Below are 14,538 nucleotides of genomic sequence, written 5' to 3' on the forward strand. Positions count from 1 at the left end.
TGAGGGGTTCTCAATGAAATTTTAAGAACACAGTAAATCCATGTGATACATGTTTCTGTGAAGGAAGTTCTAAAGCCTGTTTGCTCTTAGTAAGCATTCCATTTAGTTTACAGATAAGCATTCTGCTTCCACTTCTACTCATACAGTTGGCAAGTTTTTAGAATATTTTTTAGTTGCAAAATATTTGGTGGCACCAAAAAATTATAATCAAACTAAAACTGGATATATAAAGGGAAAACTGCTGTGCTCCATCTAAAAAAAAAATTTCATTTCATGGTGGCGAATGTTGAGAGAAATGACTAATATGTTACGGCTACATTAGATAAAGAGAAAAGCATCTGTATTAGTCAGTTGGGATTTTCTTTCCAATAACATGAAAAAGGCACAAGACCAAATACGATTAAATGAGAACAAGCCCTTCAGAGTAATCCACTGAGCAAAACTGCAGGACTAATCATGTATCAAAATAAGGTAAGCTCTGCAGAAACCAGCTCCCATCTCATGTTATATGATCTCTAAGCATCTAAATAGGATCTAGTCACAGCTTAGAAAGACAGGTGTCTTGCACAGATTCAGCCATATAAATCATATGATAAATCATAAGCTTTTGGGTTCCACAAAATCATAAATTTACTTATTTACTTTCATACTTCTATAAAACTACCAGCCACCTGCAGCTCTACTTAAAACTAGCAAGATTTCTGTGCAGGAGGAATTGGTGTGTAACCCAGGCATGATGTCACGAAGGGCATTTCATCCATAAAGGGCAATGTGAAAAAATGAATGATGGCTGTAGAAGAAAGAGTCAAAGCTACAGAAAGAGGAGTAGCATAGCAGCAATACAAAAAAACCCAAGGAAACAACATTGATGCTGATGCACATGACAGGCAATGGTCTCCAAGCTGCAGTGGCCTAACAATTACGAGGACTTTGGGGAGCAGAACAATAAAAGTTTTTAAAAATAAAACTCTTGAAAGCAGACAATAAAACACTGAGTGCTTAATAAATAGAAGCAACACAGCATCTATGTGAAAATCTGGTTAAGTAGATGATGGAAGCCAGTTAAGGATCTGGCTATTAATCTTTCTCCTCTTCACTCCTGTCTATGCTTCATGTATTAGGTGTGAAGCCCAGTTGAAAATCATGATAGGGAAAAGTGGTTTAAAATACAAATTAAAATAATATCATTTTGTCTAGTCTTGATGCACCTTCGCAACCTCCACATTTACCCCATTCATGGCCTTCATATTGCATCTCATGGACTTCTCAGAGTCCAAAAAACCACCATGCATTGGGAGTGAGGCATATAAGACAGCATTTCAGAACTTCATGAACTCCCTCTATGAAAGTACTAAAAAGTCCAGAAGCTAAATGGTAGTCTTGTAATTAAAATTATTTTTTAGAAAGCTTAAAAAGAAGCATTGTTTTAGATTTACATCTGAATTACAAGCTCTTAATTCAAGTTACTAATAGCTTTGCAGCTTTCCATCTCCATGGACCGCAAGCATCATCTTGAGATCTGCCAATAGAATTGTGCAGACTTGAGAGACTGAAGTTCCCTGATCTGGCAAGCACCAGAGAGGTAAGTCTGCACTGAACATGATGCAGTGTGGCACACAGCTCTTTGCACTAGCTGTCAGGAGGTTGGTGTGGGCACACAGTGCCTCATGCTGCCACATGAAGAGAACCGGAGCTTGAAAAACAGTGTGGCTGCCCTGGTGGGTTGGGTTGGTGCGGTTTTTGTAGCGGGGAGGGGGCCCCTCGGCTGGCTCCCGTGAGAATAGCTGAAAGCTCCCCCCGCTCCAAAAATCCGGCCACACCTCCGGCTGAGGCCGAGCCAATTGGCTGTAACGAATGCACCTCTGTGACTAACATATCCACAAAGGGGAAACCACCTGCTTTAAGAGCTCAGGGCAGAGGAGAGACTGAGGTGAGAGCAATGCCAGAGCAGAGGTACCAAGGTGGGTGAGGAAGGATGGAGAGGAGGTGCCCGGGCAGAGGTTTCCCTGCAGTCCAGGAGGACTCCAGCCCCTCCAGGAGGAGCATGATGGAGCAGCCTGTGAAGGACAGTGGTGGAGCAGATGTGGATCTGCAGCCATGAAGAACCCCATGCCAGGAGAGGTGACTGTTCCTGAAACAGGCCATGACTCTGTGGGCAGCCTCCTCTGGAGCAGCTTGCTCCTGATGGACTGCAACTCTTGGGAGAGACTCGTGGCAGGGGTTAATGAAGGACTGTCTCCCATGGGAAGGCCCCTGCGGTGGAGCAGGGGTGGACTGCAAGGAATCCTCCTCTTGGAAGAGGAAGTAGCGGTAGAAAACAGCAAGTGACGAACCCGTCATAAACCCCGTTCCCAGTGCCCCTGTTCTGCTGGGGAGGAGGAAGAGAAATTGGGAATAGTAATTTGGGTCTGGCAAAAAGGGAGGGATGGGGTGAGGTATTTAAGCTCTGGTCTTTGCTTTCTCTTTGTCCCATTTGCATCTGATTAGTGATAAATTAAATTTATTTTTTTTCCCCAAGTGGAATCTGTTTTGCCCGTGACCATAATTGGTGGGTGAACCCTTGTCTCGATCCACAAACTTCCAGCTGGATGTTCTCCTCCCCATCCCACAGCGGGGAGAAAGGGGAGCGAGCAGCCACGTGTTTCTTTGCTGTCGGATAGGCCCAAACCATGACAACTGGGAAGGCAAGGCAGGTACCCTAGTCAGCTGTGCCTCTCGGAAGGACTGATCCATGTGGGCTTTTCACCAAAGTCACATAGCCACTCTGCTTCTTGCAGAACCGACTCCAACATCTGCACTGTTCCAGAGTTCTCTGCAGGGAGGTTCACCATCTTCTCTAAGCCACAAGTGAGGTGGTAGCAAAGTGAGAAATCAGGACAGTCTCCCACACTGTTCTCTAGCCTAAAACTTTTTGTCCTATTTGTCTTCAAAGCCCTATGCAATTGTATTACGCCAAGCTAAAATCCTTGTTCTGTTGGATAAGAGTTATTGTCTTTCCTTTAAAGCATATCTATGTTTAAAATAAGAAACAAAGTAAATCATTTTCTTGACAGTAAAGAAACACGTTTCCTCTCAGAGACGGTAATCACTCATGAAGCTGAGAATAAGCGTAAACCAAGCCAAAGTTCATGCCTGAGGGAATGCTTTCCTGCCTCCCATCCACTGCAGCAGTGATTAGGACAGAACTATTGCTAGGACCTTCTACAGTCACTGCAATTTTTAGCAATTTCTGGAGTAAAAATACAATCTCTCCTATAATGAAAACCAATCTTGTTTCCATATCCAAGGAAAACTTGGGTTGCAGTTGAACTGAATTTATGCTAAGTTCTTTCTCAGCCTCCATTATCCAAAAACAAGATAACACAAGACACTTAGGTCAATGAAAGTTCATTCATTATAGTGTAAGACAATAAAATCTGATCCATGAGAGACTATAAGGGTATTTCATCAGCTGGTGCCTGCAATGGGTTAAGCACTGGAACAGGCTGCTCAAGGAAGTGGTGGAGTCACCGTTCATGGAAGTACTAAAAAGACACGTAGACATGGCACTTGACGGCATGGCTTAGTTGATATGGTGGTGTTGGGCTGACAGTTGGACTTGATGAACTTAGAGGTCTTTTCCAACCTTAATGATTCTATGATTCTACTAGGCTGGACCAAGGAGGGTCTTAGATGAACACTACTGAATAGAAAAGATCATATCTATATTAGTGTATTGGATTACATGGGCCCAGTTTTCTTCTTGCCACATAACTGTATCTATGTAAAGTGATGCTACATGAGATGCATAGTGTGAGGTAACCAAATGGAAATGAGCATGAAAGTCTGCCAAATCAGAATGGTTAGAAATTACTAAGCAAGCAAAGACCCACACTTAAGGGCTCAAAGTATTTTTGGGACTTCCCCTGGCATTGGAGCAATATAGCAGCTGTGGTTTGTGGGAACACCTATAAAACCAGCCACTGTGTGTGTCTGTGACCATGTTGTCTGATTCTGACTGTACTTCTACAATAGCTAGAAGCAGTGGAACTCTTCCAGTGCTAAATGCCCTCGGGAGAAATCTTAACAGATCCCCCTCCTGTCACTTGTCATTTCCAACTCCCTGGCTTTGTAATCAGTCTTGTCAATACCAGGAGAAACATTGAGGCCTACAGGGATGTTTATTTGAACGGAATCCAGCAAGATAAAAGTAGTATAAGATATAAATCTAGAATCCAGAGGGCAACAGAGATGATCAAAGGGCAACAGAGATGATCAAAGGGCCAGAGAACCTCTGCTAAGAAGACAGGCTGAGAGAGTTGGGATTGTTCAGCCTGGAGAAGAGAAGGCTCTGAGGAAACCTTATAGCAGCCTTCCAGTGCCTGAAGGAAAGCTGGTGAGGGACTTTCCACCAGAGAGGGCAGTGATAGGACAAGGCTTTAAACTGAAAGAGGGGAGATTTAGGAAGAAATTCTTCACCATAAGGCACTGGAATAGGTTGCCCAGGGAGGTTGTGGATGCCCCCTCCCTGGAGGTGTTTAAGGCCAGGCTGGATGAGGCTTTGTGCAGCCTGGTGTAGTGTGAGGTGTCCCTGCTCATAGCAGGGAGGTTGGAACCTGATGATCTTTAAGCCTTTTAACCATTCTATGATTCGATGATAACGGCAAAAGGAAGCTGTGCAAGAAGAATCATGATGGTGTCTTTCCCAAAGACAGCCCTCTTTGTGCAGATGACTGACTCAGCCTAGCAGATCTGAGCTTGTGAGATTGGGCAATATAAACAACCCACAGCACATGGTGTGAGTACTCAAGGAGTACCATAAAAGCTATGACACTTATTTATAACTAAGGTCCTTTACTTCTCAGTACTCCAAAAAATAGGTATGGAATTTAGAGCCATTTACAATATTACAGGTTCCCTTGTTCATCAAAGGTGACAGGAATTCAAGCAATTTAAGAGTCCTTTCCTTCTTCCTTAATATAGGAATATACTTATTCTGAAGTAAATCCTGCTTGTAAATGTACTCTCCCTCTACTACAGAACCCAGGTTGTTTGCAGGAAACTAAAGAGAAAGACGACTAGCAGAAGGAGCCTGTCCTCTTTCAACAAGGCACAAAAAGGAGATACAGTCCTCTTCCAAGAGTCAGCAAAGATCTCCCAAGGGTCAGAGAGATCTCCAGGTTATCCAAGAGGACATGTAGCAGAAAACAACCTCAGGTATTTGTTATATGGAATGAATGGTGTCCCCAGGAAACACGGGGAAAAGAAAAAAGTGAAGCATTGGTACAAGCAGTATCTCACAATAAAATGGTCTCTCTGGCAACTACAAATGTCAAAAAAATCTAGTCAAAATAATGTACTGTTTGAAAATGGGTCATGCTGGGGAGAGTCAAAGTGAAGCTGCTTCTCCAGAAATGAGTCCTGCCAGATCTCAGGAATGAATGTATACAGATAGCCTACTTAAGGTCTTCATGCTTGTATTAAAGCAGTATTTTAGCACTTGATTAGATAATGACTTGCAGACAGTAGGTCTTCCTTCAAAGATTTATTTGTGTACCACTTACACCAGAGAACACATTTTCTTCTTTTCAATTGCTATATTGTTATGAAGATGGTAAAATGATAGAGCAGTAGAGAGTGGAAAGTGTTTCTTCCATGAACATTCCCTTTTTGGCTGAAATACTCTGAATGCTGTGGTAATTTGAATATGATGATTTAATACAGCCACAGGAATAGCCTTGCCTGTTACCTACTCGGACCATGAAGGTTCCTTCTCAGTACAAGTTGTTGAATATGATGCCCTAAGAAACCTGAATAGCTTAAATGTTTCTAGACAATCTAATAAGCTATGACTGAGGACTACAGCAACAGATACCCTAAAGGCATTTTGTGTGTATGCAAAAAGAACAGTCTCTATTAGTCTTTCAAGAAAGAAAACACTCAGGCATTCCATTTCAGAGGAGCACTGGGAGTGCTCTAAATCTGTAGAATATGTCTTTTAAAAACAAACTTGTAACTGTTCAACTGTTCAGATACACTGGGGGCTTGTCTGAAGGTATCAGCTTCAACCCTAGTTAAGCAGAGAACCACAGATTTTTAACTCAAAGCACAGGTTTCATCAAAAACTAGAGGCTTGATAATCTGAAAGCCTTCTATTATTTCCATAATGGAAATCAATATATAAATCATACCAAGAAAAGAACAGTGAGAGTGAAGAGATGAAGTCAAGGAGGTACAATTCCATGATGGCTGATTTAGGCATTTTAACTTGTTCTCAACATAGCCTCTCTTATAATCTTTATTTATATTTCAGATCTTTTTATGATTTTACCTTTCCTATATGTGTTCTATATGCAGTACAAAGCACCTGGAGAGAGTCCAATGAAAGGACTTGAATTTGTTGAAGGGACTGATGCAACTCTTCTATGAGGAGAGGCTGAGAGAGGTGGAACTGTTCAGCCTGATGAAGAGAAAGCTCAATGAGGATCTCATCATCATGTATAAAAATACCTGAAGGGAAGGCATAAAGAAGAGGGAGCCAGGTTCTTACTCAGTGGTGACAAGTGACAAGCAACAAGACAAGAGGCAATGGGCACCAAAACACAGGAGGTTCCTTCTGAAAGTCAGGAAACACTTTTTCACTAAGAGAGTGACCAAGCCCTGGCAGGTTGCCCAGGGAGGCTGTGATGTCCCCATCCTTGGAGGCATGATCTTGGGCAGTCTGCTACAGGTGGCCCTGATTGAGCAGAGGGATTGGCTCAGGTGACCTCCAGAGGTCCCTTCCAACTTCAACCCTTCTGTCATTCTCTGATTCACTAAGACTATGGTTTTAAATTTAAGAGAAAGCTTCAGGCTACTGGAACCAGTTAATAAATGAAAGAAGTTTTTGTATGGAAATACATGCAGTACAGTCCTAACTGTAACAATGAACTCAAACACGAGTTTAGTTTCAAAATCTGTTACATTTTGTTGTGTAAAAATTTTCCTTGCTTATGTAAAGTAAAATTAAAAAAAAAAAAAAAAATTTATACCAAAAAGCAAAACTTGTCAACCCTGGAAAAAAACAAACAAACAAACAGAATCTTCAGCTTAGAATTTTTGAAAAGGAAACTCTGGGAAAACAGAAATGTTAGGGAGAGACAGTGGGGGAAAAAGGTATGCCTGATAACCCCTATTCTTAGACTGCAGTGGAATCCTGGATCCTCAGAGCAGGACCTTTGGTGCAGGTAAGCAGCACACATGAAGCAGTGTTGAATTGCATGGCAGTGCAGATAACAGGAATGTCACATAAGAAACAGGTCTGCTAAGCTACAGAGTGTGGACTACAGCATTAAATATTCAAATATTGATATAAATAATAGCTGTCGTTCCTTTGGACAGCCTAATCTAAGGAATCCAATGAATGATCCTAAGGAATCTGAATCAAAGTAATAAGGAGTCCATGTATGTTATTTAGCTATGACATCAACAGCCATGGATAAAGTAGGAGGAGATGAAAGCTGAAACAGACTGCAAGTAATTGAGGATACTGACAATCAGGCCAGCTGGGAGGAATCCTTTGTTGCTTTCTTCTTAAAAGGGATAAATCCAATTTCCATTGAAGATAAACATCAGTGGGAACTGGATGACACCAAACACATAAATGAGTAAAAGGAAGTGACCCACTAATATAAATGCTAAATCATAAGAAAGACACAAACCACATAGTATGTGCTATCCTGCCAGAACTCAAAAAAAAAAAATAATAAAAAAAAAATATATAAGAGATTTAATTGAAGGAGAGAAATGGGTTAGAAGGAGGGAGAGCAGCTTGGTGAAAGTGACCACGAAATCCCAGAAGCAATGGTTCTTCCAGCAGCAGCAATCCAAGGCATCCCAAGACACTGGACCTAAAGAAGGGGGACTTTAGTACATCTGGAGAACTGGAAGGCAAAATCTCAGAGGACAAATATCTAAGGGAAGTGAGACCTGGACATTCTTTGAAAAAATGAATATGTAGTGAATAAGTGCAAATTATGTCAGTGGCAGTGAAGAGAGGTAAATATAAGAGAGGATCATGTTAATAAAATTCTGGGATCTTCAATGACTTGAAGCTCACAAAGAATATTTTTTAAAAACTAATAAAATCAAGCACAAGTAAGAAATTAAAAAAAAAAAAAAAGCATAAAATAAGATGCAACATGGCAGGGAAAGTTATAAAAAGTATGCTGGAAGTCCTTTAACCAGACCATGTTGGGAAGAGTTTTCTGCTCCTCAGCAGAGGGGAAGCTGTAAAAAAGGTTTAAGTGTTTATTACTTCTTCTTGCTTCTGTCAGCTGGGATCAGACAGAGACTGCTACTAAACTCCAATAACAAGGCTAGCACCTCAAGTACTTAGATGAGTTTAACATTTGCAAGTTAGGTGCACCTGGTGAAACTCATGGCAGGATAATCTGAGAATGAACTGAAGCATTCTCAGAGCTATTAGCTAGTAGGTCATAGACTAATAATTAGAAATAATGATAGGAAATGGAGATTTTGAAAGACTAGAAGAGGACAAACATAGAGCTTATCTTTAGAAAGCATGGAAAAAGGAAACTAAAGAATACTGAGACCACTAAGCTGAGCCTCAACCCCTAGAAAAATACTGGATAAAAATAAAGAACAACCTATTTACAAAGACTTAAAAGTAATTTAAAAAGAAATAGAAATCAACTAGTATGCAAAGGATATCTTGCTGTTACACCACAAAAATTACCTTATACAACTGGGCACATGGGTGGGAAGAACAATAGATATCACGTCTTGATAACTCTAAAAGGCTATTTCAACTGTCTCATAATATTTTCCCAAGTAAACTGAAGAATCTTGTTGGAAAGGGGGCCAAGCTTACTTAAAAAGCCATAATCTGAGCAAAGTTCTTATATTAACCCTGTCCATGGCAGGGGGGTTGGAACTAGATGATCTTTATTATCCCCTCCAACCCAAACCACTCTGTGATTCTGCAATTAAGAACTGAAAGATTAAGAGCTTTAATCCCTATTTGTAACTGTATTGGTCCATCTAAATTGTCATATTTTCTTTACATGTTGTGAGAAGCTTAAATTAGCTGTCTCAGAAAACAATTTGAGATGCTAAAAGAACAAGGTGCTTGCTATTCTTTTTACATTAATGTACAAAATTAATACCTTTACTAGAAGGGAACGATTTAAACAATCAACAAAAGGGAGCTGGTTTTGGAGTGGCTCAAGACCACCATTTTTCCACCAGTGGAAAAACTGAGAAATAAGAAGTACAAAAGGATGTATTGTCAAGAGTGATAAAGGAAGACAAACTACAATTGACCAAGATGGAATATGGCCAAGACAGAGGCCCAGCAAGCTCAAGTGCTCACAGCCACTAAGTATCACTCCACTTCCATGGGAGCCCCACCCAAGGCAAATTTCTGTCAGGGCCAAATGAGGGGCACAGCTTCCTTTAGCAGTTGATGTCTGTGGTGGTTTAACCCCAGCCAGCAACTAAGCCCCACACAGCTGCTTGCTCGCTGCCCCACTGTGGGATGGGAGAGAGAAAGTGAGAAAACTTGTAGGTTGAGATAAAGACAGATGAATGGTAAAGCAAAAGCCATGCACACAGGCAAACGGAGGAATTCATTCACTGCTTCCCATGGGCAGACCAGTGCTCAGCCATCCCCAGGACAGCCAGGCTCCACCATACGTAACAGTGACTTGAGAAAACAAACACCATCACTCCGAACATTCCCTCTTTTTCCTTCTTCTCCCCCAGCTTTGCATGCTGAGCATGATGTCGTACGGAGCGGGATATAACCTTTGGTCAGCTGTCCCGGCTGTGCCGTCTCCCAGCTTCTTGTGCCCCCCCAGCCTCCCCTCTGGTGGGATGGTGTGGGAAGCAGAAAAGGCCTTGGCTCTGGGGGAGCGCTGTAACTAAAACATCTCTGTATTATCAACTGTTTTCAGCACAAAACCAAACCATAGCGCTGTACCAGCTACCATGAAGAAAAGCAACTCTCTCCCAGCCAAAACCAGCATGATGTCTCTCAGTCTCAGCACTGGTTCACATCTGTCCTGCTTTATACAAGAGATCTGGTGAGACTGGAAGGTTACTGCTGCAAGCCATTTCAAAGTGCTTATCAGGAAAATGCAAAATGACTAAATGCATATAGCTTGGGGGGAGTGGGGCTATTAATAGAGCCACTGCCAACTGGTAACAGGGATAGGAAGACTGTAAACCAAGTAGACAGAAGATTTGTTCTGAAGCCAAAGGAAAACACTTATAAGAATGAGAGAGGGAATCCACCATAGTCACTGTTAAACTAAATAGTAGGAAAATCAGTCTGAATAAACAGATCTAAATTTTAGAAAAGAACCAGGCCTTTGCTGAAACAACTTAACTAAGGTGGACGTTTGCTTCAAGGTACTCACCTGCAAAGATCACCAAAAAGGGAATAAATGACTGAAGAATATTCTCGATCCCCTAATACCTAATTCTCTGCCAAATTATTGTCATACTTGACATCAATATGGTGAAGTCACTCCATGCCCTTTAATTGGCTATTGATCTTTATAAATACATTTGTGCACACTGAGTATTGCAGAGTAGCTACTGAAAGGACACCTAGTGGCAACTGGATGAGTATGTCTAGAAACCACTGGGACTGTTGAAGGTGTGTCATTGTCACAGGAACTGCAGAACTGTTATGGGTTGAATCTGCAATGTCACATATGAACTTATGTGTCAAATAGTGTTATTCATGTTTTTTTAAATTGCCAACAGCATTCTTAAGAGCACTTTATAAAACATGAAATTTAAACTTAACTTCCTTAAAACTCATGGAACAGTATTTTAAATAAAAGATGCACATGCCCGTGTGTCCCAGATTACAAACTTGATTGTCCTGAATCTCCACTGCATCAGGTTTAGGAATATTGAATACCTGAATAGACCTCATTATAGATACGTTTTGCTTGATATTCAAGCCAAATTTCAGCTTGCTTATTCTCATTCTTTGGGTTCTACACTGTGCCACCCCAAAATATCCTAAGCAACTCCTTCCCTTCTCATTCTTCTCTCCTATGAAAACAAACAGCCAAAGCACATAAATTGTATGCATTCAAGCTAATCTCACTCTTTTTTGTTGTTGTTGTTTTGGGGTTTTTTTTGTCCATCCAACTTTATAGGCACTTCTTGCCTGTGTTGATTCCAAACTCCTTAATATGTACTAATGCCCTCATGATCAGGAGATGCCCACAACAGACAGCTGTATTCCAGATGGAGTCATGCTGGTCTCATGCAGAGAGGGATTATAACCTTCCTGTGTAGTGACTTGCTGCCTTTGGGCAAACAGAACAAAATCCACACTTGGCTTTCTTGTTTATGTCAACATATCATATTAAAAGCATAGAACAATTTGCTGATCACTGTCCTTCTTCAATTATTGTCTTTATGTTCTCTTTTCCAGGTTTATCTCTTCTACTAAACAGCAGTTCCTTTGGATTAATTTTCCCTGAGTGAATTAGTACAGATTTCCAGGGTCATTTTTCCAGATACACTGCATTTTATCCGATTTTATAACATCTCTGTATGCCACTGCTCTGTTCTCTGTCCTCTCAGTGTTTATAACAGCTCACAACTTCATATCATCCTTTGATGTAAAAAGCCACAAACATGCCATTTCTGCTCTTCTGTCCTCTTTCATCACAACAGGAATGGAAACACTGGGATGGATATTTTTTGTTGGCTTTTTTAGGTGACTTCTTCCTACCAAAGTTTTTGTTTTTTAAAAAAAAAATCAGATTCCGCCTGTTTTCTCCTCAACAAGGAAGTAGATCGTGATGTGCCATGAAGCTGAAGCTGCAGCTCCTGCTCTTACCCAAACACCAGCACCCATACCTCACCCAGCTCTGTTTCCACAGCTCACCTCTCTTCCACTCCACCCTTTTGAAGCTCCAGCCTGTTCTGTTGTCTTAAAATGGCATGTAGCTTCCTTCCTTTACTATAAACAATGCTTTCTGTAACCTTAGTTTCATGATGTAAACATTTAAAAATAAGAATGAAGGGAACACAAACTGTGTGTTCAATTAGGTAATTTGGGGATTAAATTTAATGAAATCTCTTGAAACATGGAACTTTTCAGAGTCACGAAGTCTGGCTTTATTTGGTTTCCTTTTATCCCATCTTAGAAACTCCACAGAAGAGCAGCAAAGGCAGCTGAAGATAGCCTATTGCTTGTGAATCCATGGAAAACTAAAGTAAAGCTCAGAGGAAGGGGCCATGAGGCTCAGGTACGTGTTCAAAGGGAAAAGGAGGTGCTCTGGAAACTCCAGGATGCTGGAGGGTGGGCAGCCAGCTGCCACAGTTGACATGGGAGGCTCCTGCTATCAGTGACATCATCATCTGTAATCTGATGTCAGCTTGTAAAATGCCCTGCACCCTGCCAAAGCCTCTTCAAAATCTGGCATTTCTTTTGTATCAAAATATATTTTAAAAAGCAAGAAACCAACAAATATATGTCATTCTCCAGTCAAAACAAAACAAAAACAGGGCTCACTTTTCTACACGGTGCATAATAAGGAATAGTAACAGGACAGAGTAGTAAAGAGCAGTAAAGGAAAAACACTGTCCATTGAAAAAATCTCTGCAGTCCACCTATAAGTTTTGGTCAATTATATTCCCTCAAATACGTTTTTTTTTCTTCCTTTTTTTTTTTTTTTAGTTACTCTAGAGAGAATTTTAGTTGTTAAATCCCTAATCCAGGTTTTTCTCTTGTACGTTCTTCAACAACAGAAGAAACTAAAATTGTCTCAAAATCTGGAAGAATTCTTTACTATGTCTATCTGAACATGCACATTTGGCTTTCACTGTGCTATGTGCCAGACAGCTACAAAAACAAAGCACGGCCTATTGCAGCTTTAGTCAACACTTAAAACTTCAGATCTCACTTATCCTGAAAGAAAGTGATCTCTTTGCCCTTTCAAGCCAGCCCATTTCCTCTTGGCATTAGGCAAACACAGGTAATATGGTCCTAGCTTGACCTTCACACTGTATTTAAACAGACATTGCAAACATGCACAAAACCAGCTTCAAATATGGAGTTCAAAGTAACTACAGGTATTACATCTGCCCCAAACCAGTTTAGGGATTTTACACCCAAGTTTTCCCATTTCCTAAAGGGTGGGTGTTATCCCATTATTTGGTGAAAAAAAACTACAAATGCCATAGAAGGAAATGCACAGAATTTCCAACACAGCATCCAGTGCACAAAATCCTTTCAACAGTAGAGACTAGATTTTTATTTTTTTTTCCCCTTTATCAACATCATACTGCAGGTCAGTTCTACTCATGACACATAGAAAGCAGCAGTTAATTAGGCTGAGACTTTTAACAGGACATTGATATCTTCCTGAGACCTACCTTGAAAAAAGCTTTTGACCCGGAGATAGCTGACACTAAGGCGCAAGACAGAAAGCTTGTCCAGCTTGGATATGATGTCAGGTGGGAAAGGCAGGAGGCTGGCCAGGTGATCCAGTTCCGCGTTCAGACGGTCCCTGTGTCTCTTGGAAGGATTTGATTTTTCATTCCCAACCGCAGGCCTTCTGTGGTGGAGAACACATTATCAATTACCTGATTTACCTCCACATAGTACAGCCAGAGACTGTGACTATGTCTTCAATTAGTTGGTAACAGGTATATTTAACCTAGCTTCTAAGAAAATCTTTAAAGCTGCTGTTCCCTGCCAAAAAGATTTAACATTTTGCATTTGACATAGTGCAAATGCATTGGCTGCGCTTTTCACATCTGCCCAGTGAAAAACAGGTGAAGAACTGCTATCTCTTACTCAGGACTCTCTCACCCTAGGGGAATGGGTACTATCTTCATGTTCTAGTGAACACCAGGAAAAATGATTTCTCATCTATGCTGTATAAATTAGGGTCAGAACACTAGAGGAAAATTACCGTGACTAATGCGTGAACCCATTCAATATCCACTGTATTCATTCAAAGCATCTTAGTGCCCTCCATTTAATGACTCAAGGTTAACCTGTGGGTCAGGAGATAATTAAGAAAAAAGCCTGTTTTCAGACATGATTTTAAAACATATGGGAAGCCAGATGAAGAGACGTTCTTTCTTCAAGCTCAAAACTCCTATGAGCATTCCTACATTTACCTTTCTACTACAGTAATAACAAAGACAAGAATTTGGTATCTCTCTTAAGAACACTGATATTCCTTCCAAAACAGAAAGACCAATGTTACTCAGATTTCTAAGCCAAGCACCCCTAGTCCATCTCTATTTCATATCCCTCTCATGCATTGAACCGCATCAGATGCCTCAGAAAATCTACTGTGAAAATGCATTAAGGTTAAAATACACCAAAAATGAGGAAGCGCAGTTTTGGGGTGTCTGCTGATATTCTTCTCACAGAATGTGTAAGATGCTGTTCTCAAGATGAAAGAAAAGAAAAAGCTGCTGCACTTGCATACATACAGCCATGGAAACCTTCTTTCCAGTGTGGCATCTAGGGGTGGTCAGTGAAGAAGGACAGATTTGTCACTTTTAGCA

General features: G+C 40.9%; 1 protein-coding gene across 1 annotated transcript in view; it reads right to left on the reverse strand.

The window, feature by feature from the left end:
- AHRR (aryl hydrocarbon receptor repressor) overlaps positions 1-14,538 on the reverse strand; it is an 84,531-nt gene that overhangs the window by 48,004 nt on the left and 21,989 nt on the right. Inside the window, exon 3 of the mRNA XM_051611449.1 lies at positions 13,390-13,571. Within this exon, the coding sequence (XP_051467409.1) occupies positions 13,390-13,571 (182 nt within the window). The remainder of the gene's footprint in view (positions 1-13,389; positions 13,572-14,538) is intronic.

This window comes from Apus apus, chromosome 2, assembly GCF_020740795.1.
Source record: "Apus apus isolate bApuApu2 chromosome 2, bApuApu2.pri.cur, whole genome shotgun sequence".
Lineage (NCBI taxonomy): Eukaryota > Metazoa > Chordata > Aves > Apodiformes > Apodidae > Apus > Apus apus.